The sequence below is a fragment of the Camelina sativa genome, chromosome 18, assembly GCF_030686135.1.
Source record: "Camelina sativa cultivar CO46 ecotype springtype chromosome 18, ASM3068613v1".
Lineage (NCBI taxonomy): Eukaryota > Viridiplantae > Streptophyta > Magnoliopsida > Brassicales > Brassicaceae > Camelina > Camelina sativa.
In genome coordinates, this window is record NC_141897.1 from 899539 (window position 1) to 922837 (window position 23299).

The window sequence follows — 23299 nt, forward strand, 5'->3', positions numbered from 1 at the left end:
TTCACGTAAATCTTCCATGATCCTCTGATGTCATTGCATCATATCTTGCGGATGGAGATTAACTCCGATTGACAAAGCAGTCAGTTGCACTAAATTCCTTGCAAATATATTTTTACAAAGTCTCCTAGATAAAGCTCTACCTTCTTCTACTCTATTGGGAAATTGTCTCACAAAACTTCCATGCACACACTTTTTCTTAACTTATATTAACACACTAGATTCGGATCCGTTATACTGCAGGGCAATTTATTTGTAACAAAAAATTATAATTATAAGTTGTATTTGTTTGCTTTGTTTAGTATTATAATTGTACAATAATTGTTAATTTTATGATTTAACCCACATAATACCATGAAATGTTTTATTTTTTACATAATATGAATTTAATCAACTTAATTAGATATGTTTATTTCTCTAATATCGATAGTGTTAACAAAAGAATGAAATGACGTTTTAGCCATGTAGCAACGAATTAATAATATTTAATTTATATTAATACTAGCAATTGATCCGCGCTACGCGCGAGAGTTAGATGAAAGTGTATTTGGGGGTTTTGTTGTGTATATTATTGTTTGGTTATGTAAATTCATCTTTATGTCTGTTTTTGTATTTGATTTGGGTGCTTATGTTGTTTGTTGGATATTTTTTTTAAAAAATAGGTTTCCCAGTAAGTATAATTTAGTGTGTTTTTTTTCTTTTCAAAATTTGAGATAATCTTTTGTGTGTTTTAAAATGTTTTTTAAAAATAATTATGATGAGAAGTTAACATTGTGTTTTTAAAATTGTTGTTTTGATGTATTTGTTAGTTGTGATTAATGTATTATTATTTGTCATTTTGTCATTGTCTAGTATTTGGCCTGTGCTTGGCGGGGGAGTTTGATTAGAGTGTGATATGTGTTTTTTTGGTGGATATTTATAAAGTGTTTTATTATTTTCTCTTTATATCTTGGTTGCTATTTTCTTGGTAGTTATATAAATTGCATATTTGTAGATTATGATGTATAAGTTGATTTCTGGATGTAATTATTTTTTTTGCATTGTTTTTTTTCCCTGTTATCCGTTTGTTTTTTTGTGATTGTGTTACAAAGTTTGTAAGTTAGTAATCTTTTCTAAGTTTTTTAATTTACGTACATTCGGGTGTATATATATATATATATTATTTTTTTTCCTTACATTGATTGGGTCCAAATATCCGTTTAGGCCTTTAAGTGTAGTGGTGTTTTGGGTCTAGATTGGGTTTTATCGATTTGAGGATGTATTTGTCCTTTTGGGAAATAGCTCGTGTCTTGTAGTTGTGTTTTTTCTTCTTTATCGTAGATCGGTTGTTGGATGGAATGGTGTGTATCAATATTTCGATCCAAAGGATAGTAGTAGGCTTGTAGATCTTATTTTGATGGGCGTTCTTCGTTTTGAAGCATTCATTGCGTCAATACAGAAAACTTTATTTTTTTTGGCGCCTTTGGGAAGGTTTTGTCTTACCTTCGAATTGGTGGTGGATAATTAGTGCTCTCCTGGTTAGTTCGTTGACCGTCTGTGTTAACTGGATCTCCCATGTGTACATTTCATTCTCTAATTAAGTAATCGACTCTTTTAAGAAGGTGGCTGTAAATTTAGTTTCATTAGGACCATTTTAGTATTTGGCTGGATTTACTCTGTTTTCTGATTTTCTCTTTTCGATTTTTTTTGTTTCTTTTGTGGAATTTTGTTTGTGTATGTATTGCTTCTGAAAATACTATTGGTTATGCTGTTTTTTGCTACTTTTCGGGAGCATTGGCTTTGGCTCGATTTCATTTACTAATCTTTTTTAGCGTCTCTTTTGTGGTTTGTTAGTGTCTGCATCTCTTACCTTTTTTTTAGTTTGGTGATAGATGTGTCAAATTAGGTTTACTTTGTTTTAGTTTCGTTACCTTCATCCTGTTTTTTTTTCTTGATTCCCATATTTTGATCGGTCTTCCCTTTTGTACTTTTGCGACCTTGCTTTTGTTTACTGTATTTTTCTTTGAAGTTGTTCTTTGTGCATAACAATTTTATATCTTATAGGTAAACACCATTTTGCTAATATCTTTATCCTCCTGTTCATAGTTGTTTGTAATATCTTTTGACTTATGTTGGCATGCTGCGCTATTGTTTTCAATAAGTTGTTTTCTTTTTTGTTGTATTTTCAATTATTTGAGATTGGACACATCAACATAACATTTGAATAAAAGAACTTGTAAAGAATTCTTACATTGGAAATATAGATCATTATTAAAGGATGACAACAGTCATAAACCATATTGTCGATCGTTTAGCTAAAAGAAGAAGACAAATTTGACTATTTGTTTGTAGTAGTAGCAATGAGGGCATCTATTTTCCATGTTAGTGAAGCTACAGATGATGGTTGGTTGAACTTCTCTCAATGTAGTGAAGTAGCATTGTAATTTTTGCACAATGATTTTGTGTAAGGACTTCTTGTTATTTTTCCAGCATTGATCACCCTTTGCTTTATTTTCTTTCCAGCCTAGTTTATCCAGCCACAATTGGCCTTCCTTAGTATCACCCCTGCACAACTTCACAATCCCGTAAAGGTAAATACCGTTTGCATAATTACCTTCTGCTACCTTTTTCAAGTGTTCCGACCCTTCTTTTGTGTTGTTGTTGTGAGAACACTCATGGATTCCTTTGATGTAGTGTGCCTCCACATTTCCACTTGAAATGCATTTTTCTATTAGATCTTGGTACTTGCTTATTGCTGCTAGTGGATGCATTGCTAGTGGTCTTAGGTTGAATGTTTAGTCTCGCCTCTAAACACAGCAAATCGAAAGAACCAGATTAAAAAATGCCAACACAGAAAAATTGATCACCCTTGGATGACAATACTCTGCAAAACAATTGAAAATTAGATAAAGTTGACTAAAACAGAAAAAGATAAGGAAAACTAAAGATGATTTATACCTTCTCATCTATGAGTAGGAAATCAACGCCCATGACTTGGCCACCTTTTTTAATGTTACGGGCAGGCCAATGACGAAGCATCCTTCCGACGACCAGCTTTGAGATTTGCGAATGAAACGAAGGTGGAATCCATGTTATTCAAGAGTAAAGTAAGAGAGAAAGTACAATCTTAGAAGCATGAAATTGTAAGCGACAACATTATATAGGACTAAAACTTACGACAATTGAAGAAAGCGTAGTGGGTGTTGAATGAAAAGATAGATCATTGACGCTCATGAATGGCCATTAAACACGAAACCGTTACTATGGAGAAGAAAGACAGGAGAGGCAGTGAAAGGGTGTGGAGTGGCAACCATTAATTTGAGATTGATGGTAAACTTAATCTAGAAGGGGAGAGACGGTTGAGGTCGCAATTCAGAGAACGGCTGAATGGAGGATAGGGAAGGGTTAGACTTCCACGGCAAACAAAAAATGGACCTTTAAAAGTTTAGGCCCAAAAATAGAAAAAAAATGAAATTGGATAACTTCCGAAATTAGGCCTCTTAACCAGAAAGAGGTGATGACGTGACAGCACCAGGAGTGAGGAAACTACACTTTATATATATATATATATGACAAAATCTGTCCCGCCATATAACCCCGAGATATTTTAACTTGTAGTATATCATCTTAATTTTTAATATTTTTTTGTATTATTAATATTAGTTGAGTTAGTAAGATATTTATTAAGATTGTAACTATTTACATTTTATAAGATTGACTCTTCTTATAAAGTTTAAATATTTATCAGATTTAAAATTCGTAAAAGTTTAAATATATTATTAATAATTTAATGATGCTATAAAGTTTAAATTTTTTAATTTTTGAAATATTTAAAGAAGTTTAAATATGGACCTTTAAAAGTTTAGGCCCAAAAATAGAAGAAAAATGAAATTGGACTTCCACGGCAAACAAAAAATGAACTTCCACGGCAAACAAAAAATGGACCTTTAAAAGTTTAGGCCCAAAAATAGAAGAAAAATGAAATTGGATAACTTCCGAAATTAGGCCTCTTAACCAGAAAGAGGTGATGACGTGACAACACCAGGAGTGAGGAAATTACATTTTATATATATAGATGACAAAAAATGGACCTTTAAAAGTTTAAGCCCAAAAATAGAAGAAAAATAAAATTGGATAACTTCTGAAATTAGGCCTCTTAACCAGAAAGAGGTGATGACGTGACAACACTAGGAGTGACGAAACTACACTTTATATATATAGATGACAAAATCTGTCCCGCCATATAACCCCGAGATATTTTAACTTGTAGTATATCATCTTAATTTTTAATATTTTTTTGTATTATTAATATTAGTTGAGTTAGTATGATATTTATTAAGATTGTAACTATTTACATTTTATAAGATTGACTCTTCTTATAAAGTTTAAATATTTATCAGATTTAAAATTCGTAAAAGTTTAAATATATTATTAATAATTTAATGATGTTATAAAGTTTAAATTTTTTAATTTTTGAAATATTTAAAGAAGTTTAAATATGGACCTTTAAAAGTTTAGGCCCACAAATAGAAGAAAAATGAAATTGGACTTCCACGGCAAACAAAAAATGAACTTCCATGGCAAACAAAAAATGGACCTTTAAAAGTTTAGGCCCAAAAATAGAAGAAAAATGAAATTGGATAACTTCCGAAATTAGGCCTCTTAACCAGAAAGAGGTGATGACGTGACAACACCAGGAGTGAGGAAATTACATTTTATATATATAGATGACAAAAAATGGACCTTTAAAAGTTTAGGCCCAAAAATAGAAGAAAAATGAAATTGGATAACTTCCGAAATTAGGCCTCTTAACCAGAGAGAGGTGATGACGTGACAGCACCAGGAGTGAGGAAACTACACTTTATATATATAGATGACAAAATCTGTCCTGCCATATAACCCCGAGATATTTTAACTTGTAGTATATCATCTTAATTTTTAATATTTTTATGTATTATTAATATTAGTTGAGTTAGTATGATATTTATTAAGATTGTAACTATTTACATTTTATAAGATTGACTCTTCTTATAAAGTTTAAATATTTATCAGATTTAAAATTCGTAAAAGTTTAAATATATTATTAATATTTTAATAATGTTATAAAGTTTAAATTTTTTAATTTTTGAAATATTTAAAGAAGTTTAAATATTTCTAATATTTTGAAAATTTTTTAAAAGTTTAAATTCTTTGAAATAAAGAACCATAATAAACCAAATAAATGTATTCTATAATAATTCAAATATAAATTCTAATTAAGTGAAAGAAAATCATATATTTATATATAGCTGACTTAGGTAGGAAGATTTCATTATCTTTTAAAATCTTACCTATAATTGATTTTGAAATTTTTTGGTAATAAATATTAAAAACAATAACATTCAATGGTAATTGAAATTATGAGGACTTATATGTATAAAGTGGTGCAAAAATACTATTATAGATATTCATTGACGAGTTATGCAGTTGCTTGGTCAGAAAACAACACCCATAACTTCTCGAGTTTAACTCTGATTAAGAATCCATCTGTTTTTGAAATTTTTTGACAATGATATTTGCAGACATCTGTTACTCGAGATCTATTGTTACGTCTTCATGAGTTCATGGTAGATTTACGGTAGTATAACTTTGTCACCCCTATGCTTCAAATAAATCACTTTACTATAACGTTTATATGTCAAACTTCATTATGTATGATGTCATTTAAGTTAAGTCTGTCATTTTAGTCTAATTTTTTTCTCATCTCTATCATAATGACTTAACTTTACCACCACATGCGGAGTTATAATGCGAATTTGTGTATTTATATCCGCAACTTTACAGGTAGAGATCTGGAAAGACGTCATATTTTCCCGTCGGAACTATCATATCGTACCGAATGTCTCTGGAACTTTGACCTCCTAATAGAACCCCTTCTAATTTACCTACTCCTTCTATTTCCCCCCGAATTCATACTTCTATGTCTATTTCCCCATCCGCCTGGGTTTATACGGTTTTGTTAGTAAACCCGATAGAAACCCATCTTAAACCGGTATGAAAGCAATTTATAACCGGATAACATTTAGAATCCGACCCGACTACTTCTTCTTCTCTTTTAAAATGAAAATCCCCCAAATTCTTACTCCACTAAGAACCCTAAAAATCTAAATTGAAAAGATCTAAATTTCTGTCTCTTTCTCTCAAAATCATGAGTAATATTTATGGGTCTTCGAGCAGGTCGACAAATGTCCGTGAAAGAGGAAGAGTTGTTGGTGTACCTAAGAGATGTTGGTGTGGAGAAGCAATTGTGGCCAAAATGTCAAAATCCGACCATAACCCAAATCGACGATACTTTCGTTGTGTGTATGCAACTGGAAATAAGGTAATACGAAGTAGAACTTATTATTTGGCTTATGAATATTGATAAGGTTCTAAACGATAACCAAATGAATTGTCCATGGTGTAGTGATGTTCACATATTTTACCCTGTTTTCCCTTAATATATTCACATCTTTTGCATCATTTGCTATCCTTTTTGACCATTATTGCATAGTTTTAGGATTGTTCTTGCATTAGAGTGTAGTTGCATTGCATTTTCATCTTTTCTTGCATAAACAGGTGATTTTGGAGCCTAAGGATCATGGAAGCAATGCTGAGGAGAAGTGAAGCAATCATGAGGAGAAAGCAAAGGAGTTAAGGCTGGAGAACCAAGGTCCGGAGTCCCACTCGACTGCCCACTCGACCAGACACTCGACAGTGTGCTGAGAGTGACTCGACCGAGTAGAAGGAGCACAAGAAAAACCCAACTCGACCGGTCACTCGACCGAGCACCGGGTCGAGTTGGCCGAGCCGCCTGGCTATTTTGTCTTTTAGCATTTTTAGGGCTTCCCCTCCTTTTTCCTATTTAAGGACCTTGTACCCTGCAACCACAAGTGTGCAGCTTTTTAGATATTCTCAAACCTAGTATTTTACCCTTTTGGGGATTTATGCTTTTTACACTTTTATTTTCTTAGATCTTGTACCTCTTTTGAAGGAGAAAACACAAGATTCATAATACTTGTTTGTTTCATAACTTTCAAAGTATCAAGAATTCGAGTTTGATTCCTTCTCCAATATTGTAGATCTTTGTTTTATCTTTCTAATCATGCAAGTTTCGTTTTTTTATGGGTTTATGACTTTGTTGTTCATCATGTGTGATTGTGAGTAGTTTCTTTAGCTTTTAGGGATGGTTTAGGCTGGATGGATGTTGTGGTTATTTGATTTGGTCAAGCTTGATTGTTGTAGATCTCTTCTAGGCTGGATGTTCTTAATGCTGATCCTATAACTGAGAGGGTAGGGTTTGATCTCAAGCTTCTTAGCATCACACCAATGTCTAAGGTGCATAGATAAGGCTAGATCTAGAGATTATCATTAGGCTTGCTAAGAGATTAGAAGTCTTGTTTGATTCTTGACATATTGCTTAATGCTTGCTTGTATAGATTCTTTACTTTGTGAGAACAAGTCTAGAAATATATGAGCTTGATTGTTTTTGCCATGAGAGTGGATTAACATGTTCTTAGAGATTAATGTCTAGAGATTAGCTCATGTTGATTGAGGTTTGTTGATCAAGTTAGATAACCACAATCTAAGTTCAGCCCATGAATCCATCCCTAAGACCTTCTTTGTCTATTGATTTCTTAGTCTAAATCCTGTTGTTTGATCGTTGTTTGATTTACTTTTGTCTTGCTCTGTTTTGTCTGCATTGCTCTGTTTTACGTTTTTGTCCAGCTCGACCCTGCACTCGATCTACACTCGATCGAGTGCTTGCTCGAGTTCATTCCAGAACTCTTGTTTATGATTTGTGTATGTCTTGTCTTGTTTCTTATTTCATTCTAATTGCATTTCTGTTGCATTCATTTAGTTACCTGTTCATTACTTTCCTTGCATTAGTTCATTACATACATTACTATAGTTTGATCTCTGTTCTAGTTTTATTATTGCCATAATCATTCTGTTCCATTACATTTAGTATCTTGTCCATTCAACTTTTACATTCTGCATTTTACATTCTGCAATAGGTTGTTAGTGACAAACACCCTCTATAATTGGCTTAACTTAGACAAGTATTGCACACCATGATTGCTTGCATTCACTCATTTAGGATTGATACCTCTTATACTACAATTGCATAAGGGGAATTGAAACACCCTGCTTTCACCATTGTTCATCATCATATCATTCATTCAAATTCCATTTCACACACACACAAGAAAGATACTAGTTTCATGTAGCTTATGAATGACAATCACGTTTTCAAGTGGATCGATGAGGCTTTGTTGGATGAGGTGGAGACAATGAAAGAGTTCATATCAGAGACAATGAAAGTTGAGAAGAAGATGCAAATGGAGCTGCAAATGGAGCTTGAGAAGAAGATGGAAATGGAGCTTGAGAAAGAGATATTTGAGAGGATTGAAGAGGTAAAAGCTGAATTTAAATTCAGGATGAATAGGATGATAATTGTTATAGTATTAGGTTGTATGATCATCTTTGGTCTAGTTAAGCTAATATGATGACATTGTATGTTGTTTTCTATGTTGGTTTTGTATGAGACAAAATGTTTTTAAGAGATGATGTTATCTTGTTTCAAAATACATTCATGTTCAAAAGGAAAGAGTACATCCGACCATAGTTAATAGTAAGGTTCAAAAGATTGGACTTGACCATACTAAGACAGAACAAGATATGTTCTGAAACAGGTCATAAAACCAAAAAAAAAAAACAGTCCTACTTATGCTAATCCTCCATCCCACATTACTTCTCTTGAGTGAGACAACCTTGAGAAGATTCCACTGAGTTCCACCCTACAAATTTAATCAAATATAACCCATAATTTAATAAAACAAAGAACCATTGTTGTATCACAAATGAATCAATTTAGAAAGAAAACTAACATGTGTTGTATTCTTCTTATTCTTCTTCTTCTGGTGGTACCTACAGTTATATCAACTGCACCACAAATCCCACAATGCATGATTCTTTTCTTTTGCTTTGGTTGCTTCTTGGTAGGTGACTCATTAAGAATCCATGGGTGTTCGTGTACTTCGTAATCCTCCACATCGACTCATTATGAAGAGACGCAACATAAACTTTCCATTGAAATTTTCCCTTAGCACCAACACACCTAAACCCGATTCTATCTCTACCGTACCTGTATTGCTTTAGATTACAGCCTATTGTCAGTGCATAATCAGTCACACACTCCTTAAACGCGATTCCGTTGTAGAAACTCTGCCCTTTATACATTACACCATCGCCACGAACAATCGGTGTTCCCCCACGAGAAGCACCACCACGACCATTACCCTGAGCCTCGTCGTCACTTTCTGGGTACACATTATGACGAATCGATTCCTCCGTTTCTGTAAAATCTGTCGCAAGCTTATCGATGTGAAATTCATCTTGATCCTCATCTTCCCCGTCGAACTCCACTCCAATAGGTGGATTAACAACAGGGACTAACACCATCCCAAGAGCCAAGAGCAAGAGAGAAAAAACGATTTGAAGAAAGAAAAATCGATTTACGGATCTAGGGTTCGTCGAGAGAGAAAGGGAAAAAACGATTTGGGGATTTTTGGGTTTTTTTATTTTTAGGTTTGATTAGGTTAAGTGATCTAATCGGGTTGTAATCGGGTCATCAATTGGTTAAAAATGGTTTAATTTGGTTAATAAAATTTGTCCGTCGGTTAACTAAAACAGTAAACCGTGTTAATCCATGTCGATGGGGAAATAGATGAGAAGGTTAATTTAATTGGGGAAATTGACATAGAAGTATGAATTTGGGGGGAAATAGAAGGAGTAGATAAGTTGGAAGGAGTTCTATTAGGAGGTCAAAGTTTCAGGGACATTCGGTACGATATGGTAGTTCCAAGGGGGAAATAGGACGTCTTTCCATATAAATCTAGTAAAAGTATATATTTGATATAATGCGCATATAAATTTTGATATAATGGGCATATTAACTTAATATGTAAATTATATTTTTTATTTATTGAGATGGAATGGATGGAACTAAATTTCAGTTTTATTATGATCTAATATACAGTTAATTGTATTGCACGATGAAGTTTATGAACTTTCTTATAAAATAATTCACTAAATAAAATCTAAAATCAATATGTGGAATATGTACTAATTAAAGTTCAAATAATTTTGGAAAAACTCAACCTATATTTTTATACGTATTTACGTGGTAGGTTGTTTATACATCATATTAACCAATTATCATACCACTGCCACATTTGTTGAACATACGAAATTTTATAGAACCAACTTAACAAATTCTAAGTTCAGGATTTGTGTATAACGGAAAACCAAAAAATTTCCTTAGTTCCCTTTTTGAGCAGTTACGTTTATTTATATAATATACCAAGCCAAAATTAAGAAACAAAAATTCAGAGCAACCAAAATCATAGAAAAAATAGATAAATTACAAAAATAGAAAAGAATGAACGAAAAGCAACCACACGTACATATAAGGAAATGGAAGCCATCCTTTACGTAGCCTCATCTTAGTAACCTCCTAAGCCATGAAATAGTTGCAAGGCCCTTTCTTCTTCTTCGTTTCTAATTGCTTTTTGACGACAATCGATCGTAGAGAAGTCTACCTCGTAGGCATCTCTCTGAAATCAAATTCAATTCCTATTTTCTTTGGTTATTTGATGTCGAATATGCAATTCTCTCGTCGTCCTAATCCCTTCCTTCTCCTCTTCTTCATCGTCCTTGCCGCTCCAGCTATATCAGCGGATGTCGCTATCTTGAGAACGGACTATTACCAAAAAACATGTCCCGATTTCCACAAGATCGTGCGTGAAGCCGTTACAGCCAAACAACTTCAACAACCAACAACTGCGGCCGGGACACTCCGTCTCTTTTTCCACGATTGTTTCCTTGAAGGTTGTGATGCATCCGTCTTGATAGCGACCAACTCGTTTAACAAAGCGGAACGTGATGATGATCTCAACGATTCCCTCCCTGGAGATGCTTTTGACATCGTCACTCGCATTAAGACAGCTCTCGAGCTGTCTTGTCCTGGTGTTGTGTCTTGCGCTGATATCCTAGCACAGGCCACACGTGACCTTGTCACGATGGTGGGAGGACCTTTCTTTGACGTAAAGCTTGGTCGTAAAGATGGATTCGAATCCAAAGCACATAAAGTCCGAGGAAACGTCCCCATGGCAAACCAGACGGTTCGTGACATCCACGGGATGTTCAAGAAAAACGGATTTAGTATTCGCGAGATGGTAGCGTTAAGCGGTGCTCACACCATCGGATTCTCTCACTGCAAAGAGTTCTCCGACAGGCTCTACGGATCACGAGCTGATAAAGAAATCAACCCGCGATTTGCAGCCGCTCTCAAAGATCTCTGCAAAAACCACACCGTGGATGACACAATCGCGGCGTTTAACGACGTGATGACTCCGGGAAAATTCGACAACATGTACTTCAAGAACCTAAAGCGAGGGCTAGGGCTTTTAGCTTCCGACCACATCCTTATTAAAGACAATAGCACGAAGCCATTTGTGGACCTATACGCAATTAACGAGAAAGTATTCTTTGAGGATTTCGCACGTGCGATGGAGAAACTAGGCACGGTCGGCGTCAAGGGCGATGGACAAGGCGAAGTGAGACGTCGGTGCGACCACTTCAATAATCTCAACGTATAAGAAGAAAAATAAACACATAACAATATTCTAATACTATTTTTGTTTTTTTTAAATATTTGCGTGGAAGGAGAAATTAATTGAGGAGAATAAACGATTTGGTTGGTGGTATATATATGTTTATAACTATGTATTATAAGCAAGATCGTGTAATAATTCAAGATGGGATGTTTCCATGAAATATAGATAAAAGATATTATATATCGAACAATTGTAGTTAAATATAAATTTTATAGTTGATATTTGATAATTTTTCCAAGTAATTTTCCCACCCAATTGGCTTGTCTGAACTAATTTTTTGTTGCAAAAAAAAATCCACATCAATGACAGAAAATCACAGAATAATAAGCCTGTGATTAATATTAATAATATTAAGTCTCCAAAAGTAAATGCAAGAAAATAAATGGGATGAAAATGAATGAGTTAGAGAAAAATGGAACTTTGCACACACAAAAAAAAGAGAGAATAATGGAACATGGAATTAATATTGTCATTTCATTCAATTCTACTGCAATGATTAGTTGGCTTTGAAACTAAACATTTACATTGCAAATATAGGCCTTATTTTCAAAAAATTTAAGATTTGATCTCAAATTTTAATATTTATCTATCTATTATTCCAAAATAGGCCTATATTTCATGAATTTTTTAAAATTTTGTTTCAACTTTTAAATTTACCTTATAAAATCTATTTAAAAAATGATTATGTATTCGGTTTCATTTTTTGCTGGGCCGGCACTGCTTCATTGTAAATGGTAAAATTCTAGTAAAACCACAAACATGCGTAAATATTTAAACATTTGCTAATTACTAGTTTGAATAGCAATTTCAATGCGTATAGCCTTAAAATGCCATACAAATTACAGAATACAATATTAATCAAAAAGTATATTTTAATATGGTATATCATCAAAACGTTTTAACTACGGTTGTAGTTGTGATGTTTTTGAGCTAACCTTTAGGTCTACCGCAATTGTCGTTACTTATTTTTATAGCCTAGTGTTTTAAGGTGAGTGGTGACGCTTGACGTGAGCTGGCCATCTATGAATAGCATTTGTTTGAATAAAACTTCTTCATATCGGAAATTTTAGGTTGCTTATAAATTGGATCACAAATTACTAATTTTGTTCTTAAATATATATTCTCGTTAGTGTTCTGCTTTCCATAAAAGAAAAAAAGAAGCAAAATGAAGTTCTTGATTTACTTTGTTGTGCTATTTTTCCTATCAAATGGTTATACAGCCAACAGAGTTGCAGATTCTCTGATTCGTGATTCTTGCAAGAAATCTTCAAAATCTTCAAAACAATCGGAACCACATTACTACAATTTCTGCATCGCATCTATCAGTGAAAATCCGGAGAGTCAAAAAGCAAAAAATATCGATGAGTTGACCATGGTAGGAGTGAAAAACGCTATTTCGAACATGACGAATGTGAAAGGAATTGTGGAGAAGATTTTGAAGGAAAGAAATAAAAAGAGTAAATTAAGTGACAAGATGTTGCGCGAGTGCCTTAAACTTTATTCTCAGGGACATGAGTTGTTAACCAAATCTTTAGAGTACATTACATTGCGGGATTTCGATAAAGTCCACAATAGTCTTCGTAATGCAAGAGTTGTTCCGAGAGAGTGTGAAATGGGATTTAACGACGATAATAAACAGAAATCTCCGGTGACGAAAGAGAACGATGTTCTTTTTGACATTGTTAACATTGCTCAGTCTTTTAATTACAATGCTCATATAAATCCGTACAAAGTATAGTGCATGTGTAGCCGAACAGTCCGTCATATACTCTAGGGTGATAATGTGTGTGTTTTTTGTTTTTCTTTTAGTGATTTATAAAATAATGAATTGATGAAATATAAGGTCATAATAGATTATCCATGAATAGAGTAAATATAAGTTGGACATTTCAAATATTTTATCTGTTTTTCACCTTTTCTAAATTTCCTCCACCATCAGCTCACACATCATTAAAGACTTTTGTCTGTACATATATCATTTTTTCTCAATTTTTTTTTATGTACGTGTATCTATACAAGTATTTTTGTAGTAGTTTTTTTTTCAAAAATATGTTTATGGAAACATTTACCATTAAAAAGCCATTTAATGCTTAGGGGAAGGTATTGGTTTAAGATTTAGAAATAATTTTAATGACTTTAAAAGTTAGGTAAAATATGTTGTTATTCAATCAAGACTTTTAAAAACTCTATAAAAATTTGGTGTTATTGGTTGTGGATTTGTAAAAAGTTATCTAAAATCTTGATAAATCTAGTGTTATTGGATTAAGAGTTTTATAAAGTCATTAAAAGTTTTATGTTATTCAAGTAAAACAAAAGAATTTTGGATTGTTAATGAATTCAAATTTTATGTTATTGGTTTAGGATTTTATATCATTTCCTTCATAACAAAAGTCATGAAAACTCTTTCACCAAATAGAAAGATTTTACAAGATTAGAAAAAACAAATCATCAAGATTTTAAAAAACTTCCTAAACACTCTCTTAGAATCCTTCATTTTAACTTTCAATTTTCTATGATTCTAACAATCAGCAAAAGCATAAAGTCATTAAAATTCTTTCTAAATCCTAAACCAATACCTCCCCCCTTATATTCATATCCAAACAAGTTTAGTTAATTCTCTCTACTATCCTTATAACCAAACATAACTAAAATATTTTAAATATCTATATATACAATATTCTATAATTAATATAGATATTTAGAAGATTTATTCCATATTAAAAAAAATATTCTCCTATCATCTTTTTTTATTTTATTTTAAAATGTAATGTAATGAATCATCATATAATACATAAAGTTAATAAAAATGTGTATTTAATCCTGCATATATTGTGATTTTTTTAAACAAACATATATTACTCAATTAATATAAAAGTGTGTGTTCAACATACATATATTGTAAATTTACCGTATATAATAAATTATAGAATTTTAAGAAATTTATAATTTATAACTGATATATCTAAACTTAATAAAAAGTTGAAAATTATAAATATTTAAACATATTAAATTTTTAAAATAACACAAACGAGTAATATTACATGATGGGTTATATAACATTACATGATTGAATTGATAATACTAAAAAATAAAATATCATTAATATGATATTTCGATACGGGTTAAATCTTTATTTTACTATTTTACCAACATCAATATAAAATATGTCGAATCAAGCTGATTTAATTAAGATTGTATTAAACAAAAACTGTTGTGCAGTATACTACGATAATCTCGTGGCTTGGTTAACTGCAAAACAGTTTTTGTACCTTTGAAAGCCTTGTTGATGATAGGAGGGGGTTTGGGTGAAGAAGATGCATACCTTTGCCTTACCTGAGGACTCTGGGGTGTGGAGGGGTGAGTCTTCTGTTTGGGAACAGTTGTCAGACTTGGAGCATCAGTTGTGGACAAGTGCAGGCTCGGATGTGGAGGGGTGTCGACCGATGCTAATGGAGCATCGATCGACACTATACCTGCAACTCGTGTTTCTTCTCTGCAGTTTATCTTCTCAACAATACCTAACTTTTTGACATACACAGCAGTGATGTCTTCATGAATCTCTATTATCGGATCATCATTAGAAGCAATCTCCACAGAAAATGTCTGCCCATCAATAGTAGGAGCTCTCCTTAGCTTATCCATCTCAAAGTTCATACTCAAACCTTCCACATTCAGTGTTATGTGTCCCTTCTTCACATCTATAATGGCACCAGCTGTAGCCAAGAAAGATTTTCCTAAGATGAGAGGATCACTAGGCTCTTTGTCATACTTCAACACCACAAAGTCAGCGGGAATCATGAAGTTTCCAACCTTACTTGGAATATCCTCTAAAACAACTTCAGAAATTCTTTTAGTGGATCTATGTAATCTCTTCCTTTCAGCATCTGCTCTCTTAGTACTATTGCTAGAAGCCAAGTTTTCAATTAAATTCTCAGCTTCATCTGGGTATCTTGTCTTGAAGTTTCCATGACTTGCAGCATCCAAAGTCAGCTGATATTCCCAGTCAATTCCTCTGAAAAAGATACTCAACAGCTGCATTCTTGAAAAACCATGGTGTGGACAGTCCCTTTGATATGCCTTGAATCTTACCCAAGGTGCCTTGAAAGCTTCATCTGGTCTCTGCTTGAAGGAGGACAGCTTGAATCTTAGCTTATCTGACATGACATCATCATAAAAGTAGTTGAGAAAAGCCACCTTCACTTGTTGCCAAGAGGTCAAAGATCGGGCCGGCAACTGTTTCAACCATTGGGATGCTTCTCCTGCAAGTGAATATGGGAAGATCTTGCAGTAGATGTAGTCTTCAGTTACTCCATTGGCCTTGATACTAGTCACCAAGTCTTCAAAGTGCTCAATATGGTCTAAAGCTTTCTCATTTGGCAGGTTAGAGAAGGGTCTTTGTCCAACTAGCTGGAAGTATGCAGGCTTCAGCTCAAAGTCATTCCTTGGGAATGGAGGTAGAACAATTGCAGAGCGGTTTTCATACATCAAATCAGCTCTGTTGAAGTCTGCAATAGTCCTGATCAGATCCTGGTTTTGATCCTGTCTTCGAACCGGGTTGTGGACGTGGTTGGCAGCTCCACATACGTCTGCTGGAGGTGGGTGTCGATCGATACCCTCTTGTTGGCGTCGATCGACACCAAGGTTAACCTCCTCATCGACAACAGCTTGCTTGTTGACAACAGCTTGTGGGTTGACAACTGGCTCAGCAATCACATTGCCCTCTGCATCAAGCTTTTGGCCCTGCTCATTGCGCAAGTGACCCTCTTGATCTCTCAAAGCACCATACTCATCACAAACCAAAATGATTGTGTTAACCATCTTCAAGGATTTGGCTGCTTTTCTGTTCTCACACTCAAGTTTTCCCAACTCTTGGTTTGAAAGATTCACAGTAGAACCAGTCTTGTTGCTCCTTGTGTGAGGCTTTGGAGGCATACACCTGAAACACCAAAGAGAAGAAAAACAAAAACGTGTAAGTAAAAAAAATAAAAACAAAAATTTAGACGAAATACAAAACTCAAATCTAATGGTAGATCAAAGAGTCCCTGACAACGGCGCCAAAATTTGATATGCTCAAATTAATCCCTGGAGCTACTCTCTCAAACAAGAGATCAATGTAGTACTTAGGGATCAAATCCACATACACTCAAGATCAAACACAATAAATTATAGAGTTTTGTTATTACGCTAAACGAATTAAGTTGTATTAAAAACGAAAGAAGACAATGCAAAATATTAAATCAAAGGTTGTGAATTCAGAAAATCAAAAGGTTAGACCGAGGGAATTTCTCAGGTAATTATGAAGTATGAAATCAATAAATTAATTAGGGTTCATGCAATAAAAATCAGATCTAGAATTCTATACTTTTTGGTAAAATAATTCAGTTCTCACTACAATTATTATCTAAATTTAAAACCAGAAAATCCAAATCTCTTTGTAAAATTCTATGTTAAAAATCAGCTTTAAGAACAAGTTTAGAAAAGTTCACAAAATCACTAATTCAAATCTCTTTGTAAAAAGTAATTCTGTTCATCAATTGTTTTAATCAGGAAAACAATTATATTCTCATATCAATTAATTTCCCTAAGATAATAATTCTAGGTGATCAGTCAAGAATTATTGTGAAGAACAACCAAGGATGAAGATCATAAAGGTTAAGAACCCTAAAAATCACAGATCTAATAAATCATAAAAATCCTGTGAAAAACCCTAAACCTAACAAGCAAATTACTCAGACATAATCAATGAATCACAAGACATAATTCTCAATAACATGCAATAGATATTGAAAAGTAAAAAGAAGGAGTTCAAGAATTCTTCTCTCGAAGGAGTTCAGATCTCTCTCCTAAAAGCTCTCAATATCTCTCTCTCAAAAAGGTGCTTAGAAAAATAACTTGCTAGAATAAAACTTAAGATTTTGTAAAACCCAAAAACAATATATATATGTCCTAAAACACGTTAGGGACTTATGTTGCAATTATGGAAGACTTTGGGCAAAATTGTAAAATTTCCAATTTTTGGCTCTCTCGTCGGGTTGGACTGGGTGTCGATCGATGCTCCTTCAGTGTCGATCGATGTTGGTCAGTTGATCAGACTCCAAATTGACTTCTTTGATTAAATGCTCCAAAATCCCTTCTAATTGCTCATATCATGGTTAAAAACCACAAAAACCATGATATATCAACTCACGTAAATATATAAACCAAAATCAACAGTGGTTGAGATCCAAGCTATATGTTCTACAAAGCTATATGATGTGTGTTATCGATGGTTATCAACAAGAGTGTGTCAAGTGATGGCAGACCTAATGGCTTGACTTTCCAGTAACTCAAAGATATATGGATTTAGATCTTATCTCAGTATTCTTTAAAGCGATCTCACATGAGACATAGCACTCTTTAGACGAAGGTAAAATTCTATCTCCTAAGTTAGTTTTTTCGTGTCATCTCCTTCCCTGCAAATTCTTTCCCTTTATTTGTTGATTACAAAAACCTACGTTCTATATTGAGACATTTCTAGGTTTTTTTTTTGCGCTCGATATATTAACTTTGCAACTCCTTAGTTGCAACTGCCATGCTCTTGTATTCTTATTCAGTACTGCTTGAGCTAGCCATGTCTTGTTTCTTAGATTTCCAGCTTATCAAAGATGAACCAAGGAAAACACACACACCGGAAACTGATCTTCTCGTATCTGTATAGGTTCCCCAATCCGCATCAGCAAAACCGTTGAGACATATATCATAAGACTTTCAATAGAAAAAGCCCTGCCCAGGATTGTTCTTAAGATACTTCAATAGATTGTGAGCCGCATGTAGGTGAACGTCAGTTGCACTAGAAAGAAACTGACTAAGCCGATTCACTGCATAGCTAATGTCAAGACGAGTGATGCAGAGATACAAAAAACGGCCAACAAGTTCTCTATATGGCTTTGCATCCTCTAAAAGAGTTCTTGTTTCTTTATTCAATGGTTCTTTTGGATCCATAGGAACAGTTTTAGGTTTACAACCTAATATTTCCTTTGACAGACTGAAGTTTTTCTTGCTGCGATTCCACATTTTGTTGAACCAAAAAGTTTTAAAGATGTGATTCCTATCCAAGTATGGCATGATGCAATGGGTACAAAATTCATTGCGCTTGAGGATAAATACACATGGAATATCATCACTATACCACCGAGAAAGGTAGCTATTGGAAGTCAATGGGTTTTCAAGGTCAAGTATAATGTCGACGGTACGATAGAACGGTACAAAGCGTGACTTCTTGCTGATAGTAATAGTCAAGTAGAAGGGGAAGATTTTTCTGAAACATTTGCGCCGGTTGTCAAAAAATGATTCTTTGTCTTGTTGATGCCAAAAAATGGGAAGTATATTAAATAGACATTTATAATGCCTTTCTCCATGGTGATTTGGAAGAGGAGGTATACATGAAGTTACCTCCTAGTTTTCGTCATTCTCAGCATGACAAAGTATGCCAGCTCAAGAAATCTTTGTATGGACTTAAACAAGCTTCACGATGTTGGTTTAAAAAGTTTTATGATGCATTGCTTAAGTTTGGTTTTGTTCAATTCTATGAGGACTTTTTTCTCGTTTCTTCTACTCGTGCGGACATCGAGATTCATGTCTTAGTCTATGTCGATGATCTCCTAATTTGTGGTAAAATTGCTACATTCTTCAAAAGTTTAAGGACTATATGTCTCGTTGTTTTGCAATAAAGGACTTAGGCAAGTTGAAATATTTTCTTGGGATTGAAGTAAGTCGTGGACGTGGAGGTATTTTTCTGTCTCAAAGGAAATATGTTTCAGATATAGTTGTTGAGTGTGGTGATTTGGTTTTTATACAACCCCGACAACACCATTGGAACAAAACCATCGTCTTGCAACGAATGATGGTCCTCTCCTCGATAACCCTAAGTAATATTGTCGCTTGGTGGAAAGGTTGTTTTATCTTACTCACACAAGACTCGAGCTGAGTTACTCCGTTCAAGTGTTCTCCCAGTTGATGCAGAAACCTCGTGAAGCTCATTTAGATATAGTTCTTCATGTTATTTGATTCTTGAAAGGATCTCCAGCTCATGGCATCCTTCTAAAATTAGACCCGGAGCTCAATCTTACGATCTTTTGTGACTCTGATTGGAATACTTGTCCCTTAACATGACATTCTTTGAGTGTGTTTGGTGTCATGCTTGGAGGTTCTTCGATTGCTTGGAAGACAAAGAAGCAAAAGAAAATGTCTCATTCTTCTGCTGAAGCTGAGTATCGGGCCATGGCGGCTGGTCTGCATGAAGTCAAGTGGCTTCACCGTTTGTTGAAACAATTGGGTATCGAACAAAATTCTCCAACATGTTTCTTTTGTGACAATAAAGCTGCTATTCATATTATTGCAAATCCAATTTTTCATGAGCATACAAAACACATTGAGTTAGATTGTCATGTGGTGCGTGACGGAGTCACTGACGAGACTATTGAAACATCTCACATTGGTACTAAATAACCTGCCGATATCTTAACCAAAGCTCTCAGGTGTGTTCAGCTCTTTGAGATTATGTCCAAGTTGGGCATTCAACCACCTCATGCTCTCACGTGAGGGGGAGTATTGGGTTGTGTCGTAAATTAAATTCTGTATAAGGGTTTTAGCCCTTACGTGTCTATGACGGTGTTGTAAAACTCTAAAGCTATTTGTATATAAATTGTTGTATGAGGAATTAATAAAGTCAAAGCAGTTTGATAACCAATTCTATAAAAATATTTTTGAGTTAAATTTATATAAACTAGTTTAGATTTTATGAGAAATTTTAGTAACATGTATATAATCTAATAACTGTTTCTAAAAACAGCCAATTATGCGTTCTAGACTATATTATCTATTCATTTTCTTATTTGTCTGGGGCTCTAATTAATTTGGTGTTTTAGTAATGTTTTCGTTTTTTGGAATTTAGGAACACCTGGTTGTTGGCAATATGCATCGTCGATTTGTGTCACAGAAAAACTTGGCCTGTATTCGTGGAGTTTGGCGCAAATCCTTCAACATTTGATGAAGCCAGAGTAACTCCTTTGTAACTTGTGCCATGTTCCTGTATTCAGCTTCGGTGCTACTCGAACTCACAACATATTGCTTCTTGGATTTCCAAGAGATCAAAGAATTCCCTAAGAAAACAGAGATGCCAGTAACAGACCTCCTAGAATCCTTGTAAGTTCCCCAATCTGCATTCGAGAATGCATTCAAGCATAAATCAGTAGAAGCAGAGTAAAAGAGTCCTTGACCTGGATCGTTCTTCAAATATTTGAGGACATGATGAGCAGCCTCAAGATGGACGTCTGTTGGTCATGAGAGGAATTGGCTTAGGCGATTGACAGCAAACGTAATGTCTGGTCTTGTGATGCACAAATACAGCAATCGTCCTATCAGTTCCCTATAAGGCGTACCATCAGTCAACATGATACCTGTGTCTTTAGTGAGAACCTTCTTATAGTCCATAGGTACTGATTTTGGCTTACAACTCAATAAACCTGTATCAGTTAGAATATCAAGGCAATACTTGCGCTGACTTACTGATATGCCACTTGCATTAAGCGCAATTTCAAGTTCTAAGAAGAAACGAGCTAACCAAGGTCTTTAGTCTTGAAATGCTTCGCCAGAGATGCCTTAAGCTGGAAAACAGCATCATCACTGCTAATCACAATTAGGATATCATCGACATAAACCAAGGCCGCAATATAAGAGGAAACTGTCTCCTTGACAAATAGAGTATTGTCGCCATACGCCTGTGAGAAACCATCATCGAGAAACACTTTGGACACGGACTTATACCATTGCCGTGAGGCATGTTTCAAGCCATAAAGAGACTTGTTAAGCTTACACACAGGATTCAGTGGCAGTATAACGCCTGGAGGTGGTGTATAACCCTGAGGTAAGCTCATGTAAATTTCTTCCTCTAGATCACTATGGAGAAAGGCATTAGTAACATCCATTTGAGTAAGACTCCACCCATGCTTAGCAGCTAACCAAGGACCAAATTCACACTAGCCAACTTTGCTACAGGAGAAAAGGTATCAATGTAATATATTCCCTCTTGTTGTGTGAAACCCTTTGCTACTAAACGAGCCTTATATCTTTCTATGGAGACATCAACATGGTACTTGATCGCATAAACCCACTTACACCCCACAACATTTTTTCCTGGAGGTAAGGAGACAACATCGAATGTCCAATTGAGTTCCATAGCTTCAAGCTCCACATCCATCGCCTTAGTCCACCGAACAGATATTATGGCATCTTTAAAAGATTTTGGTTCTGTTTCGATAGAAATGGAAAGGACATAGAACTGATAGGGTGGTTTGAACATGGAATAGGATAAAACCGAAGATAAAGGATAGGGTGTAGTAATAGGTGTGGAATGTGTAGAAAAAGAACGGTTAGAGTGTTGAATAAGAGAACGGTGGTAATCAGATACTTAACCTGGAGCCTTCGTCATGTGTCGCGGTCTGGAATTAGATGGTGAAATAGTTCCTTTTCCTATAGTGACTGTCTCTGCACTCCCAGTTGATGTACTAGGGACGAATGTGTGTGATGCAAATGATGAAGGTGCTGAAACAATGGGCATATCTAATGCAACAGGAACATGGGATGGAAGAATCAAGTCAATAATAATGTCAGTAGGATGGCGAGCATGACTAGAATGAAAAGGAAACTCGTTTTCATGGAACACGACATTACGAGACAGAAATGACGTTAGTATCCAGATTAAGTACCTTATAGCCTTTATAACCTGGAGAGTAGCCTAAGAAAACACATATTTCTGCTCTATGACTAAACTTCGTTCTATCCTTTAGCACTGTCGAGACATAACGAAGACAACCGAAAGTGCGAAGTAGATCATAGGAGGGTTGCTTCTTATTCAACAATTCATAAGGTGACAAGTTCTATTTATCAAAAACACAGCAGTTAAGACACAATCACTCCAATAAGAAATAGGTATATTAGATTGAAACAATAAGGCTCTAGCAACATTAAGAAGGTGTTGATGCTTTCTTTCAACTACAGAATTTTGCTGTGGTGTGTATGCACAAGAGAATTTATGAAGCATGCCATGTTGTCTAATAATATCAGTAAAAGCCAATTCAAGAGCATTATCTGTTCTAATCGCTTTGATAGTCGAATTATACTGAGTCTTAACATACTAAATAAAAGCTGGAAAATGGTGTAAAACGTCATTTGTATTCCTTCATCATGTAAACCCAAGTACATCTAGTAGAATCATCTACAATGGTGAGAAAGTATTTATATCCTTCTACAGACTCGATTGAGAAGGGACCCCAAACATCTAAATGAAGCAAATCAAAAGGTAAACTAGACAAACGATTATGAGACTCAAAAGGTAAGCGTCTTTGTTTAGCTAATAGACAAATAGAACAATGAGATTGTAAAGACAAACCAGATTTGGAAATATGCAAAACATCAGAAAGCTGTTGTAACTTGTCAGTCGACATATGTCCTAGGCGTTGATGCCACAGATGTCCATCCACCACCAAGGATCCAGAGAAGTTCAAAGAAGCAGGAGACTTAGACACTGCGAGAGATGATGCATCAAGTTGTAGAATATAGAGTTTATGCATGAGAGTTCCTCTACC

At 34.6% G+C, this 23299-nt stretch overlaps 3 protein-coding genes and 1 long non-coding RNA gene across 4 annotated transcripts; 3 read left to right on the top strand and 1 right to left on the bottom strand.

The window, feature by feature from the left end:
- Nucleotides 1-5450: 5450 nt before the first annotated feature.
- LOC147921309 (uncharacterized) lies at nucleotides 5451-7063 on the top strand. Its single transcript, XR_015588795.1, has 4 exons — nucleotides 5451-5593; nucleotides 5800-6007; nucleotides 6193-6337; nucleotides 6574-7063. It is a non-coding gene; the product is annotated as an uncharacterized LOC147921309 (long non-coding RNA).
- Nucleotides 7064-8722: 1659 nt separating this feature from the next.
- LOC147921310 (uncharacterized) lies at nucleotides 8723-9459 on the bottom strand. The gene is made up of 2 exons (XM_087499706.1): nucleotides 9035-9459; nucleotides 8723-8795 (listed from the first exon to the last, which is right to left on the bottom strand). The coding sequence occupies exons 1-2, from the start codon at nucleotides 9457-9459 to the stop codon at nucleotides 8723-8725; spliced, it is 498 nt and encodes a 165-aa protein (XP_087355832.1).
- Nucleotides 9460-10497: 1038 nt separating this feature from the next.
- Nucleotides 10498-11913, top strand: LOC104760198 (peroxidase 65). The gene has a single exon (XM_010483085.3). It carries the CDS (start codon nucleotides 10653-10655, stop codon nucleotides 11655-11657), a length of 1005 nt encoding a protein of 334 aa, XP_010481387.1. The 5' UTR covers nucleotides 10498-10652; the 3' UTR covers nucleotides 11658-11913.
- Nucleotides 11914-12810: 897 nt separating this feature from the next.
- LOC104760199 (pectinesterase inhibitor 12) lies at nucleotides 12811-13597 on the top strand. The gene has a single exon (XM_010483086.3). It carries the CDS (start codon nucleotides 12841-12843, stop codon nucleotides 13411-13413), a length of 573 nt encoding a protein of 190 aa, XP_010481388.1. The 5' UTR covers nucleotides 12811-12840; the 3' UTR covers nucleotides 13414-13597.
- Nucleotides 13598-23299: the final 9702 nt, after the last annotated feature.

Coding starts and splice junctions, on each gene's coding strand:
- LOC147921310 (XM_087499706.1), bottom strand. CDS start 9,459: ATGGTGTTAGTCCCTGTTGTTAATCCACCTATTGGAGTGGAGTTCGAC. Junction 8,796..9,034: donor TCGATGTGGAGGATTACGAA/GTACACGAACAC, acceptor TTAAATTTGTAG/GGTGGAACTCAGTGGAATCT.
- LOC104760198 (XM_010483085.3), top strand. CDS start 10,653: ATGTCGAATATGCAATTCTCTCGTCGTCCTAATCCCTTCCTTCTCCTC.
- LOC104760199 (XM_010483086.3), top strand. CDS start 12,841: ATGAAGTTCTTGATTTACTTTGTTGTGCTATTTTTCCTATCAAATGGT.